This window comes from Macaca fascicularis, chromosome 1, assembly GCF_037993035.2.
Source record: "Macaca fascicularis isolate 582-1 chromosome 1, T2T-MFA8v1.1".
In the NCBI taxonomy this organism is placed as follows: domain Eukaryota; kingdom Metazoa; phylum Chordata; class Mammalia; order Primates; family Cercopithecidae; genus Macaca; species Macaca fascicularis.
In genome coordinates this window covers 223,829,660-223,849,820 of record NC_088375.1, presented here as the reverse complement: position 1 = coordinate 223,849,820, position 20,161 = coordinate 223,829,660, and the positions used below count along the sequence as shown (strand labels likewise).

At 50.5% G+C, this 20,161-nt stretch overlaps 1 protein-coding gene across 2 annotated transcripts in view; it reads right to left on the bottom strand.

Annotated features, from left to right (window-relative positions):
* Positions 1–19,671, bottom strand: part of CIROZ (ciliated left-right organizer protein containing ZP-N domains) — a 38,197-nt gene extending 18,526 nt beyond the window's left edge. The window contains exons 1-4 of one of the 2 annotated variants that reach the window (XM_045380985.3): positions 19,582–19,671; positions 13,115–13,215; positions 5,722–5,820; positions 1,821–1,945 (exon numbers count right to left, since the gene is read on the bottom strand). In XM_045380985.3, coding sequence (XP_045236920.2) covers positions 1,821–1,945; positions 5,722–5,820; positions 13,115–13,215; positions 19,582–19,607 — 351 coding nt within the window. In that variant the 5' untranslated portion in view covers positions 19,608–19,671. Of the gene's footprint in view, positions 1–1,820; positions 1,946–5,721; positions 5,851–13,114; positions 13,216–19,581 lie in introns of those variants that run through there. The other variant, XM_074020502.1, reaches the window with a different exon arrangement.
* Between the last annotated feature and the right edge of the window lie 490 nt (positions 19,672–20,161).

Genomic DNA, 20,161 nt, shown 5'->3' with positions numbered 1-20,161 from the left:
CTAGTCAGACAGAATAAGAACTTGCATCCCAATGTCCCTTGACAGTTGACAAACACACTTTATCTCCTTTGATGCCCACCAATGTCTCATAAGGCTGGGCTGTTTTTTGTTTTTGAGTCTCACTCAATCACCCAGGCTGGAGTGGAGTGGTGTGATCTCTGCTCACTGCAACCTCCACCTCCCGGGTTCAAGCGATTCTCGTGCCTCAGCCTCCCAAGTAGCTGGAATTACAGGCATATGCCACCAGGCCCATCTAATTTTTCTATTTTTAGTAGAGACAGGGTTTCACCATGTTGGCCAGGCTGGTCTCGAACTCCTGGCCTCAAGTGATCTGCTCACTTTGGTTCCCAAAGTGCTGGGATTACAGGCGTGAGCCGCCAAGCCTGGCCAAGGCTGGGCTTATGAGACAAAAAATTCTCATTTTACAGATGAGGCAGTTGAGGCTTAGAGAAGGTAAATGACTAAGCCAAAGGCATGTGGCCATTGCTGAGACTCGACGTGAGAGCTGGTCTAGCTCATTCCAGCACGAGGCAGACTTCAAAGATGTCAAACCAGTGGGTCCCTCCACCCCTCCCAGACTGCCCTCATTCAGCCACACAAGAATAACCCAAGTCTAAGCTTTGCGGTGGGGCCTGAGAAGGGCAGGTATTGACGGGGCTGTCAGAGAAGGGTGACCACAGAGAGGAAGAGAAAGAGGAGGAGCAGGGTAGTTCCCAAAATTCCTTCCCCCACTCCAGACCACCGACCCACTCGGGAAAAACTCTGGGCTGGGTCAAGGAAGGGAGCACAAAGAAACGGAAAGGGGAAGTGGAGGTGAGGAGAAGACAAGAAAAAAAAACTGTGAGCCAATCTGTGGGGCTGGTCGTCCCCTTGCAGGACCCCTGGCGTGAAATTTAAGTAACAAGAATGCTGGCACAGTGGCTCATTCCCATCATCTCAACACATTGGGACACCGAGGTGGGAGGATGGCTTGAGCCTGGGAATTCCAGACCAGCCTGGGCAACATGGTGAAACCCCATCTTCTACAAAAAGTACAAAAATTATCTGGGCATAGCGGTTCATGCCTGTAGTCCCAGCTACTCTGGGGGCCGAGGTGGGTGGATCACTTGAGGTCAGAAGCTCAAGACCAGCCTGGCCAACAGGGTGAAACCCCGTCTTTACCAAGTAATCCCAGCTACTTGGGAGGCTAAGGCAGGGGAATCGCTTGAACCTGGGATGTGGAAATTGCAGTGAGCCGAGACTGCCTCACTGCACTCCAGCCTGGGCAACAGAGCAAGGCTCCGTCTCAAAAAACAGAAAGGAAAAAAAATACAAAAATATCTTACTTCTGTAAATTTTAGAATCACATGGTCTCGTGAGCCCATAATGGGCCTGTGCAAGTGAGGGCTGTCAGTCAGCCTTTGCAACTCCTCAACACCATTTATTCACTTCATTAAGCACTTACTGAGTACCTACTGTGTGCCAGGCCCTGAGGCAAGCCTGTGGGTGTGACTGCCTCACCCCAAAGACTCCAGGTCCAGCAGGAGATGGTGTGTGAGTGGGCACATTGTGAGTCAGCGTTGGCAATGATAGAAGCAGGTCCACTGCACAGAGAAGGGGGGAGTCTCAGGAGGACTGCCTGGACGAGGCAGCATCTGAGTTGGGCGGCCTTTTAATATCTATGCCCATAAACTCCATGAAGGCAGAGATTTCTGGTCTCCCTCAGCTCAGTTTCTACAGAGGAATAATGGTGCAGTGTCTCCTTACTTGACATCTGAGCTCAGGCTTAGCTCCTTAAATCTCCCTTAAAAAAAAAAAAAAAAAAAATTTCCCAAACCCACCTCTTTCTGCACAAAGCAGGCCGAGTATTGAACTCGAAAAAAGAAGTCACCATCTGAAGCCGGATGCAGGAAGTAGCCACATTTAGCAAGAGAAGAATCCAGGTGGTTAGGGGCCCTCCAGGTGCCTGGAACGAGAAAGGGACAGAAACGTGGGTTGAGCCTGTGGAGGTGGCTTCTCTGGCAGGGTCAGAAATATCAGACTCGCAGGTAGAAACTGCTCTGCCTGGAAGCTTCTTACCTGGAGGGGATAAAAAATAGCAGTAATTTTTAAAAGTCTGAAAAGGCATATACCAACAGGAAAGCCCGATGGTTCTTCAATCAAGGTGTATCCAGAATCCGACCCCGTCTCCCCACACGAATCCTCAGCTTGTGTCACTGCTGCTGCCTCCTCCCATGTCCCCCAGCTTCCTCCTTTGCCCCTGTCATGAATATTCCATGCAGCAGCCCGCAGGATCCCGTTCAAAACGTAGGCAGATTGCGCCTCTTCTCTGCTCAGACCTCTTCGTTGCCAGCCAGGTGTGGTGGCTCACACCTGTAATCCCAGCACTTTGGGAGGCTGAGGTGGGAGGATCACCTGAGCTCAGGAGTTTGAGACCAGCCTGGCCAACATGGCGAAACCCCATCTCTACTAAAACTACAAAAATTAACCAGGTGTGGTGGTGCACGCCTGTAATTCCAGCTACTTGGGAGGTTGAGGCACGAGAATGACTTGAACCTGGAAGGCGGAGGCTGCAGTGAGCCAAGATTGTGCCACTGCACTCTAGCCTAGGTGATGGAGTGAGACACTGTCCCAGAAAAAAAAATAAATAAAAAAATAAAAAACTCCATTGTGTAAAAAAACAAAACCCTTGCAAGCCTCACGTGACTTGCCCTCAGCTCTCTGACCCTTTTTCCCACTTCTCTTCCCCTCCCTCCCTCTGCTCCAACCACACCAGACCCACTGCTATTTCTCAATCATCCCAGGCCCACTCCTGCCTCAGGGCCCTTGTACTGGCTGTGCCCTCTGCCTGGAACTCTCTTCTCCTAGATATCTGCATGGCTGACTCCCCTACCTCCTTTCAGTCCTTGTGCAAGTGTCGCCTTCTCCATGAAGCCCACCCTAACTACCCACTTAACACTTCCCCATCTTGCCCTCCTTCACCCTTTTCTGCACACTCATTGTCTTCTAACCAACTATCTACTGGCTTATTTGTTATATTGATTGTTTATTGCCGTCTAGTCAAATGTCAGCTCCGGCTGGCTCACGCCTGTAATCCCAGCACTTTGGGAGGCCGAGGCGGGCGGATCATGAGGTCAGGAGATCGAGACCATCCTGGCTAACATGGTGAAACCCCATCTCTACTAAAAATACAAAAAATTAGCTGGGCGTGGTGGCGGGCACCTGTAGTCCCAGCTACTCGGGAGGCTGAGGCAGGAGAATGGTGTGAACCCGGGAGGCAGAGCTTGCAGTGAGCTGAGATTGCAGCACTGCACTCCAGCCTGGGCAACAGAGCGAGACTCCATCTCAAAAAAAAAAAAGTCAGCTCCATGTGGCTACGGGTATTTGTCTGTTTTGTTCATTGCTGCATCTTTAGTGCCTCAAGTTATTTCTGGCACACAGAAGGTTCTCAATAAATAGTTGTTGAAAGCGGCTGGGCACGGTGGCTCACACCTGTAATTGCTGCACTTTGGGAGGCTGAGGTGAGTGGATCACTTGAGGCCAGGAGTTCAAGACCAGTCTGGCCAACATGGTGAAACCCTGTCTCTACCAAAAACACAAAAAAATTAGCTGGGAGTGGTGGCAGGCACCTGTAGTCTCAGCTACTCAGGAGGCTGAGGCAGGAGAATCACTTGAACTTGGGTGGCAGAGGTTGCAGTGAGCCGAGGTCACGCCACTGCACTCCAGCCTGGGCTACAAAGTGAGACTCTGTCTCAAAAAAAATAAACAAATAGAAATAAACATACAAAAATTCGTTTGGCACGGTGGGGGCCACCTGTAGTCCCAGCTACTCCAGAGGCTGAAGCAGAAGAATTGCTTGAACCCGGGGGACAGAGGTTGCAGTGAGCTGAGATTGCACCACTGCACTCCAGCTTGGGCAACAAAGTGAGACTCCGTCTCAAAAAATAAATAAATAAATAAATAAGTAGTTGTTGAATGAGTGAAAAATAAAGGGGGCTATCTCTGGGTAGAGGGATTATAAGCAGTTTTGATTATCTCCTTTGGATTGCCTCTAGTTTCTGTAATTATCTTGTATTGCTTTTGTCATGATTATTTTTAAAGCATTTTTAAATCTCACAGTTTCACTTTCAAACGCTTGACTCGATTGTGCATTTGATGGGAGATGAATACGCTATTCCAGAAAACAGCTCTGGCAGCCTTTCTACGTGGGATTCTCTGGTGACATGCTTTCCTTTCAAAAGCACGCAGCTTCCACCGCTATCTTTAGCAAGAGATCAAGGCCGTGCCTCTGGCGGAGGAAGGCTGTGAAAGGTAGCTCGCTGGGGAAATAAAGTGTCTGAGCTGGATGTGCAAATTGACCTGGATCGTTTTAGTTTTGCATTCATGTTTGCACTTTGTAAATATTTGCCTGGCACCCTGCTGCTCACACCTGCTTGCTGTCCCCTCAAGTTTATGGAAGGCAGCAGGCACCATCATTTCTCCATCCCCACCTGGCACTGCCGCATGAAATGAAAACTCTCCCTCAAAAGCCACAGGTGGCTCTGACAGCGCCTAAAACTAATGGCCTGTGGCTGGCCGCTGTGACTAATTCTCTGATTATTGGCTTTATGATTTTACGCTTAAAACTTCTTTATAATAACACACAGAAATGTTTAATGGGCTCTATCCAGAGCCATAAAAATTACTTATTGAACAAGCGTTTTAAAACTATTAATCTATTGTTTTCCATTAATAATGGCTCTCCAAAGAACAGGCGACAGCTTAATGTATCCACAGCTTTTCTCCTGGAAAAGTGGCCTTTTAATACACAAATGTCTCTCCCAAGGCCTCCTGGGCTGGCTGGCCAATGGGTGGTTGGCCCTCCCAGGGCAGATTTAGGCCCTACCGGTCCCAGAAGGTGCTTTAGGAATTTCCAGAATGAGCAGGGTCCCTGGGAGGTTTTCCTAGACTTCGGGAGAGACTGGAAAGCCTCCCTCCTCGATATCTATGATTCTGTGCAAAAGAGAGAAGGAACCTGGGGGCTGGCTTTGCAGCCACTGAGATGGAGAGCTTGGAGGGAAGCAAGCTGTTTGCTCCTCTCTCTACTCATGTTCCTTCCAGAAGGTTCCAGGTACCCTGATGCCATCCAGCACTTTCCTACTTCTTCTGTTGGAAAGCTCATGGCAGAAAGGTTTCTGGGAGTGACACTATGCCCTTGTTTTTTGCTATTTTAGGTGCGCTCTTCCCCCACCAAGCATGTGATGGCCTCCCATTTTGTGTGAGAATCACCCCTTTAGTCTCACTTCCACTTTTGCAGAGTGATTTCGATTTTGGAGCTATCGGCACCAGATGGGCGCTTCTTCCAGGGCGTTGGGCCACTTGTTCATTCAACAAATACTTATTGGGACTCTTCTAAGCACGAGGCAGTGTTCTTGGTTCTGAAGACGCAGCTGTAAACAAAAAGCACGTGGGCCATGCCCTCACAGCGCAGCCTTCTGTTGGGAAGAGGGGTGCAGATCACAAGCTTGGGAACAATGGCAGGAGATCATCTTACTAGTGAGGAGTGCCAGGATTGTGACTGGGGTGGGCGTGGATGACTTTAGAGAGCCTGGAAGGGCTGCAGGGGGAGGTGGTGGCCTTTGAGCAGAGATTTGAATGATGCCCAGGAACCTGCAAGAGCCATGGGGGAGGAGCACTGCAGGCAGGGGAAGGCAACACAAAAGCCCCAGCAAAGACCCCGCCCAGCCACAGACTGCCTCTTACCTGGCAAGTGCAAGGTCCTAGCCAGCCACAGCCTCAGCCCCTCCACATGGCTCCTCGGGATCCACAGGGTCATGTAGTCTGAGAAACACTCGACTGTGTCTGTCCAACAAGAAGATGCTTCTGAGAAGGAAGGAAGGAAGGGAGGGAGGGAGGAGGGGGAGGGGGGAGGGACTAGGGGAGGGAGGGAGGGAATGGGGAAGAGAGGGGGTAGGGAGGGAGGGGGAGGGGGGAGGGAGGGAGGGACTGGAGGAGGGGGGAGGGAGGGAGGAAGGAAGGAAAGGAAGAAGGAAGGAAGGAAGGAAGGAAGGAAGGAAGAGAGGGAGGGAGGGAGGGAGGGAGGGAGGAAAGGAAGGAGCTCCCCTCAGCCTGGCTTCAATGGAATAGTCAGGAAAGGGCATGTAGGGGTCTTACTGTCCTAACAGAGTGACCCTTTACTCCATACAGAGGTCACAGTTCACAGAATGTCCAAGGAGGAAGAACCTGTTGGGGAGGTCCTCAAATTCCAGCCTGCAGGCCGGGCACAGTGGCTCACACCTGTAACTTGGGCACTTGTTAAAATACAGCTTGGGCACTTGTTAAAATACAACTTGGGCTCACACCTGTAACTTGGGCACTTGTTAAAATACAACTTGGGCATTTGTTAAAATACAGATTCGTAGGTCTAAGGCGGGGTCTGAGATTCAGCAGTTCTATCAAATTCCCAAGTGATGGCTGCTGGTCCAGGGACAACACTTTGAGTAGCAAAGTCTTGGAGGTCATTAAATCTAAACTTCGTTTTATAGGGGGAGACAGGGAGCAATGTGACTTCATGGTACATGTGTGAGTACTCGCCAGCATGGTGGCTCACACCTGTAATCCCAGCACTTTGGGAGGCTGAGGTGAGCAGATCGATTAAGCTCAGAAGTTTGAGACCAGCCTGGGCAACAGCAAGAAAAAAAATTTCATTTAAATTAGCGGAGCAGAGTGGTGCACAGTAGTGCATGCCTCAGCTACTCAGGAGGCTGAGGTGGGAGGACCGTGAGCCCAAGAGGCAGAGGCTGCAGTGAGTTCAGCCTGGGTGACAGAGTGAGACCCTGTCTCAAAAAAAAAAAAAAAAAAAAAGATCATAGGCACTGGTGTCAGTAGGCATCTGGGTTTGAATCCCACCTCTGTTTTGTGTGTGTGTGTGTGTGTGTGTGTGTGTGTGTGTACACCTGTTGCTTAGTTTCAGTTTATTTCTGTGAATTGATTGTATGAAAATGATGGTGATGATAGTAATAATGGTGATGGTGGTAGTGGGATGATATTGATGGTGATTGTGGTGGTGATGACGGTGGTGGTGATGATGGTATTAATGGTGATGATCATAGTGATGGTGGTGATGGTGGTGATCATGATGGTGATGGTGATAATCATGGTAGTGATGGTCATAGTGATGATGGTGCTGGTGATGGTGGTGATGGTGGTGGTGATGGTGGTGATGGTGGTAATGATGGTGATGATGGTGGTGATGATGGTGATGGTGATAATCATGGTAGTGATGGTCATAGTGATGATGGTGCTGGTGATGGTGGTGATGGTGGTGGTGATGGTGGTGATGATAGTAATGATGGTGGTGATGGTGGTAATGATGGTGATGGTGATAATCATGGTAGTGATGGTCATAGTGATGATGGTGCTGGTGATGGTGGTAATCATCGTGGTGATGATGGTGGTAATAGTGATGTGATGATGGTGATTATGGTGTTGGTGGTGGTAATGATGGTGGTAGTGATGATGGTGGTGTTGGTGCTAGTGACAGTGATGATGGCAATAATAGTGATGGTGATTATGGTGGTGGTGATGGTGGTGGTGATGTGGTGGTGGTGCTGGTGATGATGGTGATGGTAATGGTAACGATGATGGTGATGATGGCAGTGATGGGACTTCACAGGGTAGATGTGAGACTTTAATGAGTTAATGCATATAAAGGTCTTTACAGGGTGATCACTGCAGAGCACATGCCTAAAGGTGACAGCTCTTATAATAATAATAATTACTGTCATCCAGAGATGAAAGGACTTATCCAGGTACAGAGCAGCAGGACCAGTGGCGCAAACTCGCCGCCATCGTTTTCCAGGCCATCACAGAGCCAGACAGAGTATTAGAGAAATTGAGTTAATGTTAGAATACACATGGCGCTGAATCAGTAACGAACCCAATGTTGTGTTCCTATGCGGTTATGAGATGTATATCTGACTCCTACAGGCCTCAGGGCTTCATTGTGGACACGGCCTCCCACTGTCTAGGAGAGCTGGTGGAGAAACTAGGAGGTCTCCCCTGAATCCGCTTGACATGAGTATGGGATACTCACGTGCACTTTAAAAAAAATACGGGCCGTGCAGATATGACTCACATACAGGCGTATTACTCATGCCTGTAATCCCAGCACTTTGGAAGGCCGAGGCCGGTGGATCACCTGAGGTCAGGAGTCCAAGACAAGCCTGGCCAACATGGTAAAACCCAATCTCTACTAAAAATACAAAAATTAGCCAGGTGTGGTGGTGGGCACCTGTAATCCCAGCTGCTTGGGAGGCTGAGGCAGGGGAATCGCTTGAACCTGGGAGGTGGAGGTTGCAGTGAGCCAAGATCGCACCACTGCACTCCAGCCTAGGTGACAGAGTGAGACTCAATAAATAAATAAATAAATAAATAAAACAAATAGGCCCCAGGTAGAAACTTGTTTACAAGTCACTTGACTCATAAAAGTAGAGTAAGGGTGGCCGGCGCGGTGGCTCATGGCTGTAATCCCAGCACTTTGAGAGGCCAAGGTGGCGGATCACCTGAGGTCAGGAGTTCGAGACCAGCCTAGCCGACATGGCAAAACCCTGTCTCTACTAAAAGTACAAAACTTAGCCGGGCATGGTGGCATGTACCTGTAATCCCAGCTACTCAGGAGGCTGAGGCCAGAGAATTGCTGGAACCCAGGAGGCAGAGGCTGCAGTGAGCTGAGATGGCGCCACTCTACTCCAGCTTAGGTGACAGAGCAAGACTCCATATCAAAAAATATAGAGAGAGAGAGTAGGGGCAAACTGGCTCAGCCATGGAATTCTGCAGCTCTGCTGACCGCTCCAGGCAGAGGGGAGAGGCAGTGTGCAGTGTCATGGTCACCCCTGACCCCGGCCTCTGCCCATCCCACCCTGGTCCATTCTCAACACAGCAGCCACGAGGGATCTTAAAATGGAAATAAGATCATGTCAGCCTCTTCTCAGAACCTTCAATGACTACCCACTACCCTTGGAATGAAATCCAAACACTTCCACAATTCATGTGGCCCTGAGCCAAGCCGGTCTTTTCTCTACCTCATGGCCTCTGCACATACTGTTCCCTCTGCCTGAAACACCATTCCCTACTCTTCATGTGGCTGGCTCTTCTTCATCTGCAGGTCTAAAATTAAATGTCACCTCCTCTGGGAGGTCCTCCCTGACCACCCCCACCCATTCTCTACCCTGGTCCTGTGTCTCTTTCCTTCCTGACTTGAATCGCTGTTGGAAATTATGTTATCTAGTTGTTCATGAGATTTCTGTATACTTTTCCTACTCGAGTGAGGATGGGTGGAGATCAGGTTGTCTCCCACTGAGGCAAAGAGAAGCTCAGGAAGGGGAGGGGCTGTGTCTGCCTTGTTGACCACTCTATCCCCAGGGTCCTCCCATGGACCAGTGCCTATTGGCCAGCAACTGCTCAGTATCTGTCCAGCAAAGGGCTATGGCCGGAGCCTGGCCTGCCCTGAAGCTGGAGAATAAGAGAAGCCGTGACCCAGAGATTTGTCGTTTTCCCTTCTCCCCCTTGACACAAACTACAAGCTCCAGGAAAAGGCGTAAGTTGTGTCTAACTTGTTCACCATGGCACCCCCAATACCTTGCCCTGTGCGTGGCACCCACAGAGGCCTCTGCTAAATGCGGGTTAAGCACATTTTCATCCCAAGTACTCCAGTACAGAAAACTGGAGTTTTCTGTAATCACACAAGAACAACAGTATTAAGTGAGATTGTTCATCCACAGGAAGTGGAATCTTGTTGGATGTAACCTATTTTCCCCAATAGAGCCCTGCCCAGAGTTGATAGAGAGCTTAAGTTAAATATATACTCCAAGCTGGGCGCAGTGGTGCACGTCTGTAGACTAAACTGCTCTGGAGGATGAGGCAGCAGGATGGCCTTTACCCAGCAATTTGAGGTTCTACTGTACAGTGATCATGCCCGTCAATGCCACTGCACTCCAGCCTGGGCAACATAGCAAGACCCTGTCTCTGAAATACACACACACATGCACACACTCTAGACATGAATTATTTTACAACTGCAGAAATGGGAATATGAAATAATATTATCTCCTGGGCTAATTTGTCTCTCAATGGAGACATTTAAGCCACCAGGAAGAACACAAGGCACTGGGCCCTGGAGTTGGATGATCAGGGCTTAGACCCTGGATCAACCTATGTGACCTGGGGCAAGTCATTTAATCGCTCCAAGACCCCATTTCTTCTTCTGCAAAATGGGCACATGTGCAGTAAATAATTCACCTGGGCCCAAAGAATTGACCCTTTGCCCCTCCTGGGTCAAAGCACCTGGGAAATAAATTCTAAGCCCTTGGAATGTTTTGCCTGTTAAGAGTGTCTTTGTGGTGGGTGCAGTGGCTCATGCCTGTAATCCCAGCATTTTGGGAGGCAGAAGTGGGCAGATCACTTGAGGTCAGGAGTTCAAGACCAGCCTGGCCAACATGGTGAAACCCTGTCTCTACTAAAAATACAAAAATTAGCCAGTTGTGGTTGCAAGTGCCTGTAATCCTAGCTACTCAGAAGGCTGAGGCAGGAGAATCGCTTGAACCTGGGAGGTGAGATCACACCACTGCACTCCAGCCTGGACAGCACAGCAAGACTCTGTCGCAAAAAATTAAAAATAAAATAAAAATTAGAAAAAGACTAAAGCCAGTCACACGAGTAGTCAGCCATGGCTACGCAACTGACCGCCAGTAAAACCTCTGGATAGGAAGGCTCAGGAGCTCTTATCAGGTCAGCATACTCTGTGTGTACTGTCATTCATCGCTGCTGAGAGAAGCTGGCCCTGTCTGTACAACCCCACGGGGAAAGGGCACCCAGAAGCAGTGGCAGTGGCTGCTGCCATCACACTGGCTGCAGCAGGGAGGTGTGGCTGGAGCTGAACACTCCAGGGAGCCGGTGGGAGCCCCGCCCCTTCTGAGGCTGGGATCTCCTTGGGTGCCTCCACAGACTCCCAAACCGCAGCTGCAGACCCAGGCCTCCTGCTCTGTGGAGCAGGTGGGAGCCCCACCCTACTGGGCGGGGCTACAGCTGCCCAAACTGCAGCTGTGAATCAGAGCCTCCCTGTGCTCTTGGGGGAGGGCTAGGAGCAGGCAGGATCTGCCTTCCCGGGTGCAGCTGCGGCTGCCCTCCCAGGTGCAGGAGCTGGGTGTCTCTGCAGCCTGCACCCTCGGGGACCCCAGGAAGGACCCCCCACCAAGTCTCTGCAGGCTCAGGGCGTGTCTTCTCCTGCAGCCTGGTCTCTCTCCACTCCAGGGACCTGCTCAGATCTCTTAGAGGGGTTGGGGCCAAGCCTGTGGGCCATGAACGGCAGTGGGAGGCCGATTGATTCCTGGGTGGAAGGGGACAGGTCCCCAGTAGGGCGCCACTTGCGGGCCAGGGAGGGCCTGAAGGCTGCCAGCTGGGCTGCCAGTCCCTCAGACTGAGTAGGGACTCGTGGTGCCTCTTTCCGGCTGGCTCATGGCTGCCTGTGGACCAATCAGCACACACTTCCTCCCCTCTGAGGTCCACAAAAGCGCAGGGCACAGTAAAAGCCAGGCAGAGGACGGCCAGAGGAAGACGAGGACAGAGAGACCATGGGATGAGTTGAGTACCCTCTCTGCTCAGAGCAGAAAGGGTGGGACAACCAGTGAGCAGAGAGAAGCTAACCGCTCTGCTGAGAACTGCAGAGACCTGCGGAGACGTCCGAATGACTTGCCTGCAGAGAGGAGCCACCCTCTCCAGGGCCTCCTTTCTGCTGAGAGCTGAACACTCGGTGGGAAGACCTGCCTACAGAGAGGAGCTAGCCACTCCTTTGAGCTGTTCTAACACTAAATAAAACTCTTCCCCTTCTTCATCCTTCACTTGTCTGCATTCCTCATTCTTCCTGGATGCAGGACAAGAACTCCAAGAACTCAGGCAAAGGTGCCAGTGGCCACAGAGGTTTCCCACCAGAAAAATCAACACCCCAGAGATCCCATAACAGAAGCTTGCCCCTGGGTCTCTCTTGTACTGCACCCCATACACCTCTTCCCTTGGCTGACTTTAACCCATGGCATTTAACCACGAGTATCACAGCTTTTCTGAGCTCTATGGGTCCTTCTGGTAAACTATCAAACCTGAAGGTGGTATTGGGCACCCTTGAACTTGGAGTTGCTGTCAATAGTGAAGGTAGTGTTGGAGACTCCTGAACCTTGTAGCACAAAAATAGCCTCTCTCTCATTGATCTCAAGAAGGTGAAATGAGGGCCGAGCACGGTGGCTCACACCTGTATTCCCAGGCACTTTGGGAAGCCAAGGCGGGCAGATCACCGGAGGTCAGGAGTTCAAGATCAGCCTGGCCAACATGATGAAACCCTGTCTGTACTAAAAATACAAAAATTAGTTGGCTGTGCTGGTATGCGCCTGTAGTCCCAGCCACTCGGGAGGCTGAGGCGGGAGAATCGCTTGAACCTGGGAGGTGGAGGTTGCAGTGAGCTGAGATCACACCACTGCACTCTAGCCTGGGGGACAGAGTGAGACTCTGTCTGAGGGGAAAAAAAAAAAAAAGGCGATGAAATGGGATGATGGCATGTGAAACCCTCAGCACAGGGCCAAGCCCAGAGTAAGTGCTCAGCAAAGACGTGTTACACCCACAGTGTCAACTGTTTGCAGGGTGGCTAAGTGCAGGGGCTCTGGAGGGTGAAATCCTGGCTCTGCTACTCATTGCTATGGGACCTTAGACAAGTCACTTACTCCTCTGGACTTCACGTCATCATCTAAAAGTCTTGTTAGAATGAGTTAATTAATAGACACAAATTCCCCCAAGACAGGCCCGGAACACCACACACGCTCCCTGTCCTGGTTTTTATTACTGAAACAAGCACTGAGCTCTGAGTCAGAGGATGCCAGGCCCGGCCCTAAGTCTGGCCCCAGCCAGCCACATGAGCTCCAGCACTTGGCCTGCAGGAATGCCACTTCCTTCTTGAGAGAATGACAGCCCGAAATTCATGCTTTGGTGAAGGCTTTGGAAGGTTTTCTCGCTTCCAAAGCTGCCCAGTGTCACCCAGCAGGTTGGTTCTCAGTCTGCTCATTGGGGAAATGCCCAAAGCCTGATGCCAACCATAAAAGTGTGAGTGATTTACCTGTTAAAACTTCCGGTGCAGAGCTTGGCTTGTCCCTATCTGACCTGAAGGAGAGGCTCCATGGGAACACCGTGGGCTGAACACAGGCAAGACACACGGCCCTGCGGGAGAGGAGGGAAGGGTGTGGGGAGATGCACCGCCCAGCCGCTGCCTCATCTACCTTCATTCACTCAGTATATTTCTTTTGAGTGCCTACTATGCACAATGGCCAAGACACAAAAAACCAACCATAAGTAAAGAAATAGAAGAACAAAATAATCTCAGATAGTAATCAGGCTCAGAAGAAAATGAAACAGAGTGGTGAAATACAGAGAGCCTGAGAGGACCTCTGATGAGGTCAGTGTGAAAAGATCATTCTCAAAAAAGGCAACATATATTTTAGGCCGGGTGCGATGGCTCACACCTGTAATCCCAACACTTTGGGAGGCTGAGGCAGCAGGGGATAGCTTGAGCCCAGGAGTTCAAGATCAGCCTAGGCAACAGGGTGAAACACTGTCTCTACTAAAAATATAAAACATTAGCCGGGCATGGTGGCCCATGCCTGTAGTCCCAGCTGCTCAGGAGGCTGAGGTGGGAGGATCACCTCTGCCCAGGAAGTTGAGGCTATAGTGAGGAGTGATTGCACCACTGTACTCCAGCCTGGGTGACTGGAGTGAGACCCTGTCTCAAAAATATATACATATATATATATATATATATATATATATATATTTTTTTTTTTTTTTTTTTTTGAGACAAAGTCTTGCTCTTATCCTCCAAGCTGGAGTGCAATGGCGCGATCTCGCTCACTGCAACCTCTGCCTCCCAGGTTCAAGTGATTCTCCTGCCTCAGCCTCCCGAGTAGCTGGGATTACAGGCGCCTGCCACCATGCCCGGCTAATTTTTGTATTTTTAATAGAGACAGGGTTTCACCATGTTGGCCAGATTTGTCTTGAACTCCTGACCTCAGGTGACCCGCCCGCCTCAGCCTCCCAAAGTGCTGGGATTACAGGTGTGAGCCACTATGCCTGGCCTCAAAAAGATTTTAAATGATGAATCTCATGCCTATAATCCCAGCTGTAGCTGTAATATCAGTTACTCGGGAGGCTGAGGCAGGAGAATTGCTTGAGCCCAGTAGGCAGAGATTGCAATGAGCTGAGATCACACCACTGCACTCCAGCCTCGGTGACAGAGTGAGACTCCCTCTCCAATAAATAAACAAATAAATAAAATGATGAATCTGTATTAAAGATTTTATTAACCCATTATTAGTGAGGGAACCAGGCAGAGGTTACAACCAGTTCAAAGAAGAAAGAAAGATACATTTCTAGATGAGGAATGTTCAAATGAATTTGCAAATAGACACCAAACTGGCTTCTTCCACAGTGGGGAAGGGAAGCCAATGGAACCTCCCCTGAGGAAATTTATTTGCATGTCCATAGGCAGGAATCGGTTGCATTGCCATAGGTTCTCTACAACTTAGAGCACTATAAAATAGCACAAAGGTGATGAAAGGCTGGAGTTAGACAGCAGGAAGCCTCTTCTCCAAACAATGCTTAGTTTTCCATTGAAGACATCAGTAACCTTTAAAAATAATCTTTTTGTTTATTCCAAATTTCTCTTTTTGCCGGGCACTGTGGCTCACACCTGTAATCCCAGCACTTTGGGAGGCCGAGGTTGGTGGATCACCTGAGGTCAGGAGTTGAAAACCAACCTGGTCAACATGGCGAAACCTCATCTGTACTAAAAATACAAGAATTAGCCAGGCGTGATGGCACATGCCTGTAATCCCAGCTACTCAAGAGGCTGAGGCAGGAGAATTGCTTGAACCCGAGAGGCGGAGGTTGCAGTGAGCTGAGATCGCGCCACTGCACTCCAGCCTGGGTAACAAGAACAAAATTCCACAGTAAAAAAAAAAAGAAAAAAGAAAAAAAAAATAGCCACCACGCCCGGCTAATTTTTTAGTATTTTTTTTGTAGAGATGGAGTTTCACCATGTTGCCCAGGCTAGTCTCAAACTCCTAAGCTCAAGCAATCCACCCACCTCGGTCTCCCAAAGTGCTGGGATTACAGGAGTAAGCCACTGCACCGAGCCCCCAAATTTCTTTATGTCAGGTAAAACATCACTGAGAGGTGACATTTGAACCAAGATGGTATATATGTCACGGAGTCCCACTGGGCATGGTGGCTTACGCCTATAATCCCAACACTTTGGGAGACTGAGGCAGGAGAATCACTTGAGCCCAGGAGTTTGAGACCAGCCTGGGCAACACAGCAAGACTCGATGTCTACAAAAAAATTTTAAAATTAACCTGGCGTGGTGGCACACGCTGTGGTCCCAGTTACTCAGGAGGCTGAGGTGGGAGGATTGCTTGCACCTGGGAGGTCTAGGCTGTGAGCAATGATCATGCCAATGCACTCCAGCCTGGGTAACAAAGCGAGACCCTGTCTCAAAAAAAAAAAAAAAAAGAGTCCCACGCAAAGACCCGGGGAAGGGCATTTCCCAGCAGAGGAAATAGTGCACAGGTGCAAACAGTCAGAAATGAGTTTGGTGTGTGTGTGTTTAAGGACTCAAAAGAAGGTCAGTGGAACTAGAGCCAGTGACAGAGGGGCTGCTGGTGGGCAAAAAGGAGAGGGGCAGGCAGGAGCCACGGCCAGGGGTGCAGGCTGGGGTTTTACCGTGAAAATGATGGGAAGTTCTGGAGAACTCTAAGCAGAGAAGGGAGAGGATCTCCCTTTTTTTTCTTTTTTGAGACTGAGTCTCTCGCTCTGTCACCCAGGCTGGAGTGCAGTGGCACAGTCTTAGCTCACTGCGATCTCTGCTTCTCAGGTTTAAGCGATTCTCGTGTCTCAGCCTCCTGAGTAGCTGGGATTACAGGCGTGTGCCACCACACGCCTGGCTAATTTTTGTATTCTTAGTAGAGTCGGGGGTTTCACCATGTTGGCCATGGCTGGTCTTGAACTCCTGGCCTCAAGTGATCCGCCCACTTCAGCCTCTCAAAATGCTGGGATTACAGGTGTGAGCCACTGCACCTAGGGCAAGGATCTCACATTTTAAAAAGACTCTTTGGGCAGCTGAGACTCTAGTTATTTAAAATGACTACAGGCGAGAACCTAAACTTCCCACAAAGAAGTTTTCCTTAGAGGAGTTCAGGAAATAATCCTGAAGCCAGAAGCTGGAAGGAAAGAATGACAGGGAGAGATTGGCACAATGTGGAGCATTGAGAAAGCTCCTGCCTCTGGGAGGGAGTGAGGTTGGCTCAGCCACTCTTGGGAACTGGTAGAATCTACTAAAACTGAACATTCCTCCACCCTTTGACCCAGCACTTCCGCTCCAACGGCAAGGCGAGCACAAGTGCATCAGAGGATACGTGCAAGACTGTTCATAGCGGCGCTATTATTTCCTGTAACCTGGAAACCACCCAAATGCCTAGTTGTGGTAGAATGGACCCATTGTGGTCTATTACTCCAATGGAATACTGAACTGCAATGAAAAGAAATAAATTACTATTGGATGGGCACGATGGCTCATGCCTGTAATCCCAGCACTTTAGGAGGCTGAGGTGGGCAGATCACTTGAGGTCAGGGGTTTGAGACCAGCCTGGCCAACATGGCGAAACCCTATCTCTACTAAAAATAGAAAATTAGCCTGGTGTGGTGGCGCATGCCTGTAATCACAGCTACTCGGGAGGCTGAGGCAGAAGAATCACTTGAACCTGGGAGGTGGAGGTTGTGGTGAGCTGAGATGTCGCCATTACACTCCAGCCTGGGCAACAAGGGCAAAACTCCATCAGAGAGACAGAGAGAGAGAGAGAGAGGGAGAGAAAGAAAGAAAGGAAGAAAAGGAAAGGAAGGAAGGAAAGAAAGGAAGGAAAGGAAGGAGGGAGGGAGGGAAGTAAGGAGGCAAGGAAGGAAGGAAGGAAGGAAGGAAGGAAGGAAGGAAGGAAGGAAGTTAAAGTTAAAAAAGAAATGTGAAAAGGCAGGAATGGGTGCTGCATTTCCTTCTAGGGCTGCCCTCATTGAGCCATTCGATTCCTGGGTGGGCAGAGGGCCAGGGCCTCAGGCCCAGCCCAGGGAGGCCAAATGCCAGGGCTCACGGTCTCCCTAGAGTGGGTTGGCAAAGAATGACAGGACTGGTTCCCCAGCCCGGAATCTAAGCTGAGCTTGCAGACTTCGAGCTGGGAGGAGTTTGCGGCTGTCTGGCTGCCCCGCTTCATTCACTGAATTCAGAAGCGCCTGTGGGGAGCCTCTCTCATGGATAGCCGGGTACTCGCCCTGGGCTCTGCTGCCTGGACACTGAGCCCGATGCGGGATTCCTCTCCCAGCAGCAGGGAGGCGCTATTATTACTTGATTAATTTGCAAAACAAAAACCTGGCTGGGGCAATTGAAGGAAGGTTCTCCCAGGGTGAGTAAATCTGAGACAGGACCAGAAGAATAAACTTGGGGAAGAGTAAAGTGGCTGACTCTGGCGTTGAGCCCCGGCCTTGCTGGGGATCCCGACTCTGCTGTTACGCAGGGAATGCTGCCCGGAATCCACCGGTGGCAGGTGGGGGATAGACGGCTCTCCCCTCCGTCTGATGCCTGCTTCTATTCTCTTCCTTGAGAATCAATTGGGAGAAAGACGTGGGTGTGGGTTTTTCCCCCTTACTTCTCAGTCCAGCTGGGGCAGACTGGGGAGACATGACGCTCCATCCCCCAAGCCTGAGCCCCCTCATGAGGCATCCAAGAGAAGGCTATGGGTCCCCAGGACAGGGCCTGGACCTCCCCCTTGCTCACCCGGCCCCACAAAGCCCCACTCAGCTTCTCCACCGCCTTCATTGTCTACAGACTTCAACCTCACAAAACGCCAAACAAAAGCCCTGCAGTCCACGGCCCAAAGGCCACAAGCCAGCTATTGTGACATTCAAGCTGGCCTGGGAAGCTTCACTTCCCACTCTCAGGACGTTTTTTTTTTTTTTTTTTTTTTTGAGACGGAGTCTCGCTCTGTCGCCCAGGCTGGAGTGCAGTGGCCGGATCTCAGCTCACTGCAAGCTCCGCCTCCCGGGTTCACGCCATTCTCCTGCCTCAGCCTCCCGAGTAGTTGGGACTACAGGCGCCCGCCACCTCGCCCGGCTATTTTTTTGTATTTTTTTAGTAGAGACGGGGTTTCACCGTGTTAGCCAGGATGGTCTCGATCTCCTGACCTCGTGATCCACCCGTCTCGGCCTCCCAAAGTGCTGGGATTACAGGCTTGAGCCACCGCGCCCGGCCCTCAGGACGTTTTTTAAAGTATTTCTTAAAAATGCATCTCATCCCAGCACTTTGGGAGGCCGAGACAGGCAGATCACGAGGTCAGGAGATCGAGACCATCCTGGCTAATATGGTGAAACCCCGTCTCTACTAAAAATACAAAAAACTAGCCGGGCGAGGTGGTGGGCGCCTGTAGTCCCAGCTACTCAGGAGGCTGAGGCAGGAGAATGGCGTAAACCCGGGAGGCGGAGCTTGCAGTGAGCTGAGATCCGGCCACTGCACTCCAGCCTGGGCGACAAAGCGAGACTCCGTCTCAAAAAAAAAAAAAAAATACATCTCAGCTGGGGAAGGGAGGTAGCAATTCTGTTGCCAAGGAAAATGAGATTCTGGCCAGACGCAGTGACTCATACCTGTTATCCCAACACTTTGGGAGGCCGAGACAGGAGGATGGATTGAACCCAGGAGTTCAAGACCAGCCTGGGCAACACAGTAAGACCCTGTCTCTACAAAAAAAAAAAAATTAAAAAATTAGCCAAGTGTGGTGGCACATGCCTGGGAGGCTAAAGTGGAATGATCACTTGAGCCCAGGAGTTAGAGATAACAGTGAAGTATGATTACGCCACTGCACTCCAGCCTGAGCAACAGAGCAAGAACGTATCTCAGGAAGAAAGAGAGAGAGGGAGAGAAAGAGAGAAAGAGAAAGGAAAGGACGGAAAGGAAAGGAAGAGAGGGGAGGGGAGGGGAGGGGAGGGGATGGGAGGGGAGGGGAGGGGAGGGAAGGGAAGGGAAGGGAAGGGAAGGGAAGGGAAGGGAAGGGAAAATGAAATTTTCTCCTAATCCTTACATCGAATAGCTAGCGACCACGACTCCTATCATTTGAAAACTCCTTGAAATCAAGCATCTCTTGGTCAGCTTGACCCCTAATTTGTTTTGTTTTAAGGACCCTCTAGAACAAGGAAGGCGTGTTCTGTTTTCTCCCAACCTTCTGTAAATCCTTCCCAAGATGGAATGACTGGAATTCCAGAACCAGGGATGACTGGAGCATGAGAAAGGTGGGAGTGACTGTGGTTGGACCTCACCTAAGAAGGCCAGCCGTTCCCAAGGCATCCATGCCCCTGGGCCCATTGCCCACTTGGCCCCTCTTCCCTCTCAGATTCAAGGCTTCTGATTCTAGTGGAAGATAATTGGCTTCTTCAAGGAGTGTGGGCACACTAAGCATGCCACTGGCTTCTCCCAATTCCTGAATAAGGGACACTTACCAGGGAAGTGCCAGGGACCCCCACATCCTCAGGCCCGGCAGCTGTCTCCTGCCCTGGGAGAATTTAATCTGAAGCAGTTCCAAAGCACCTAAAGGAAACGTTGGCCCCTCCTCTTCCCCTCCAGTGCAGGTCTCAGGGGTCACTCAGGTGCCAGAAAACACAGGCGGGTGTCACACTCTCAGCTCCTCCCCTCAGCTCCTCCCCATCCCTCTGCATGGGTGAGATGAATTGCTTTAGCTGCGGGAGCTCAAAATAAGAATGCTGATCAGAAGGCTGAAGATGAATTGTTCTGCTGAGGCTGGAGCGAAGGCCCTCAGCTCCTGGGAGAAGCCTGTCTCTGTGCCCAAGGAAGGAAAGAAGCTGAGAAACTGAGTTTCACTGGAGGAACAGTCATGCTGTCTTGACGGGGCTTCCCAGAACCCTGCTCCAGGCCCCTCCTGGCAGAGTTCAAAAGGAGCTGAGGGGCCAGGCCTGGTGGCTTATGCCTGCAACCCCAACACTTTGGGAGGCAGAGGTGGGCAGATCACTCGAAGTCAGGAGTTCGAAACAAGCCAGGGGAACATGGCAAGACCCTGTCTCT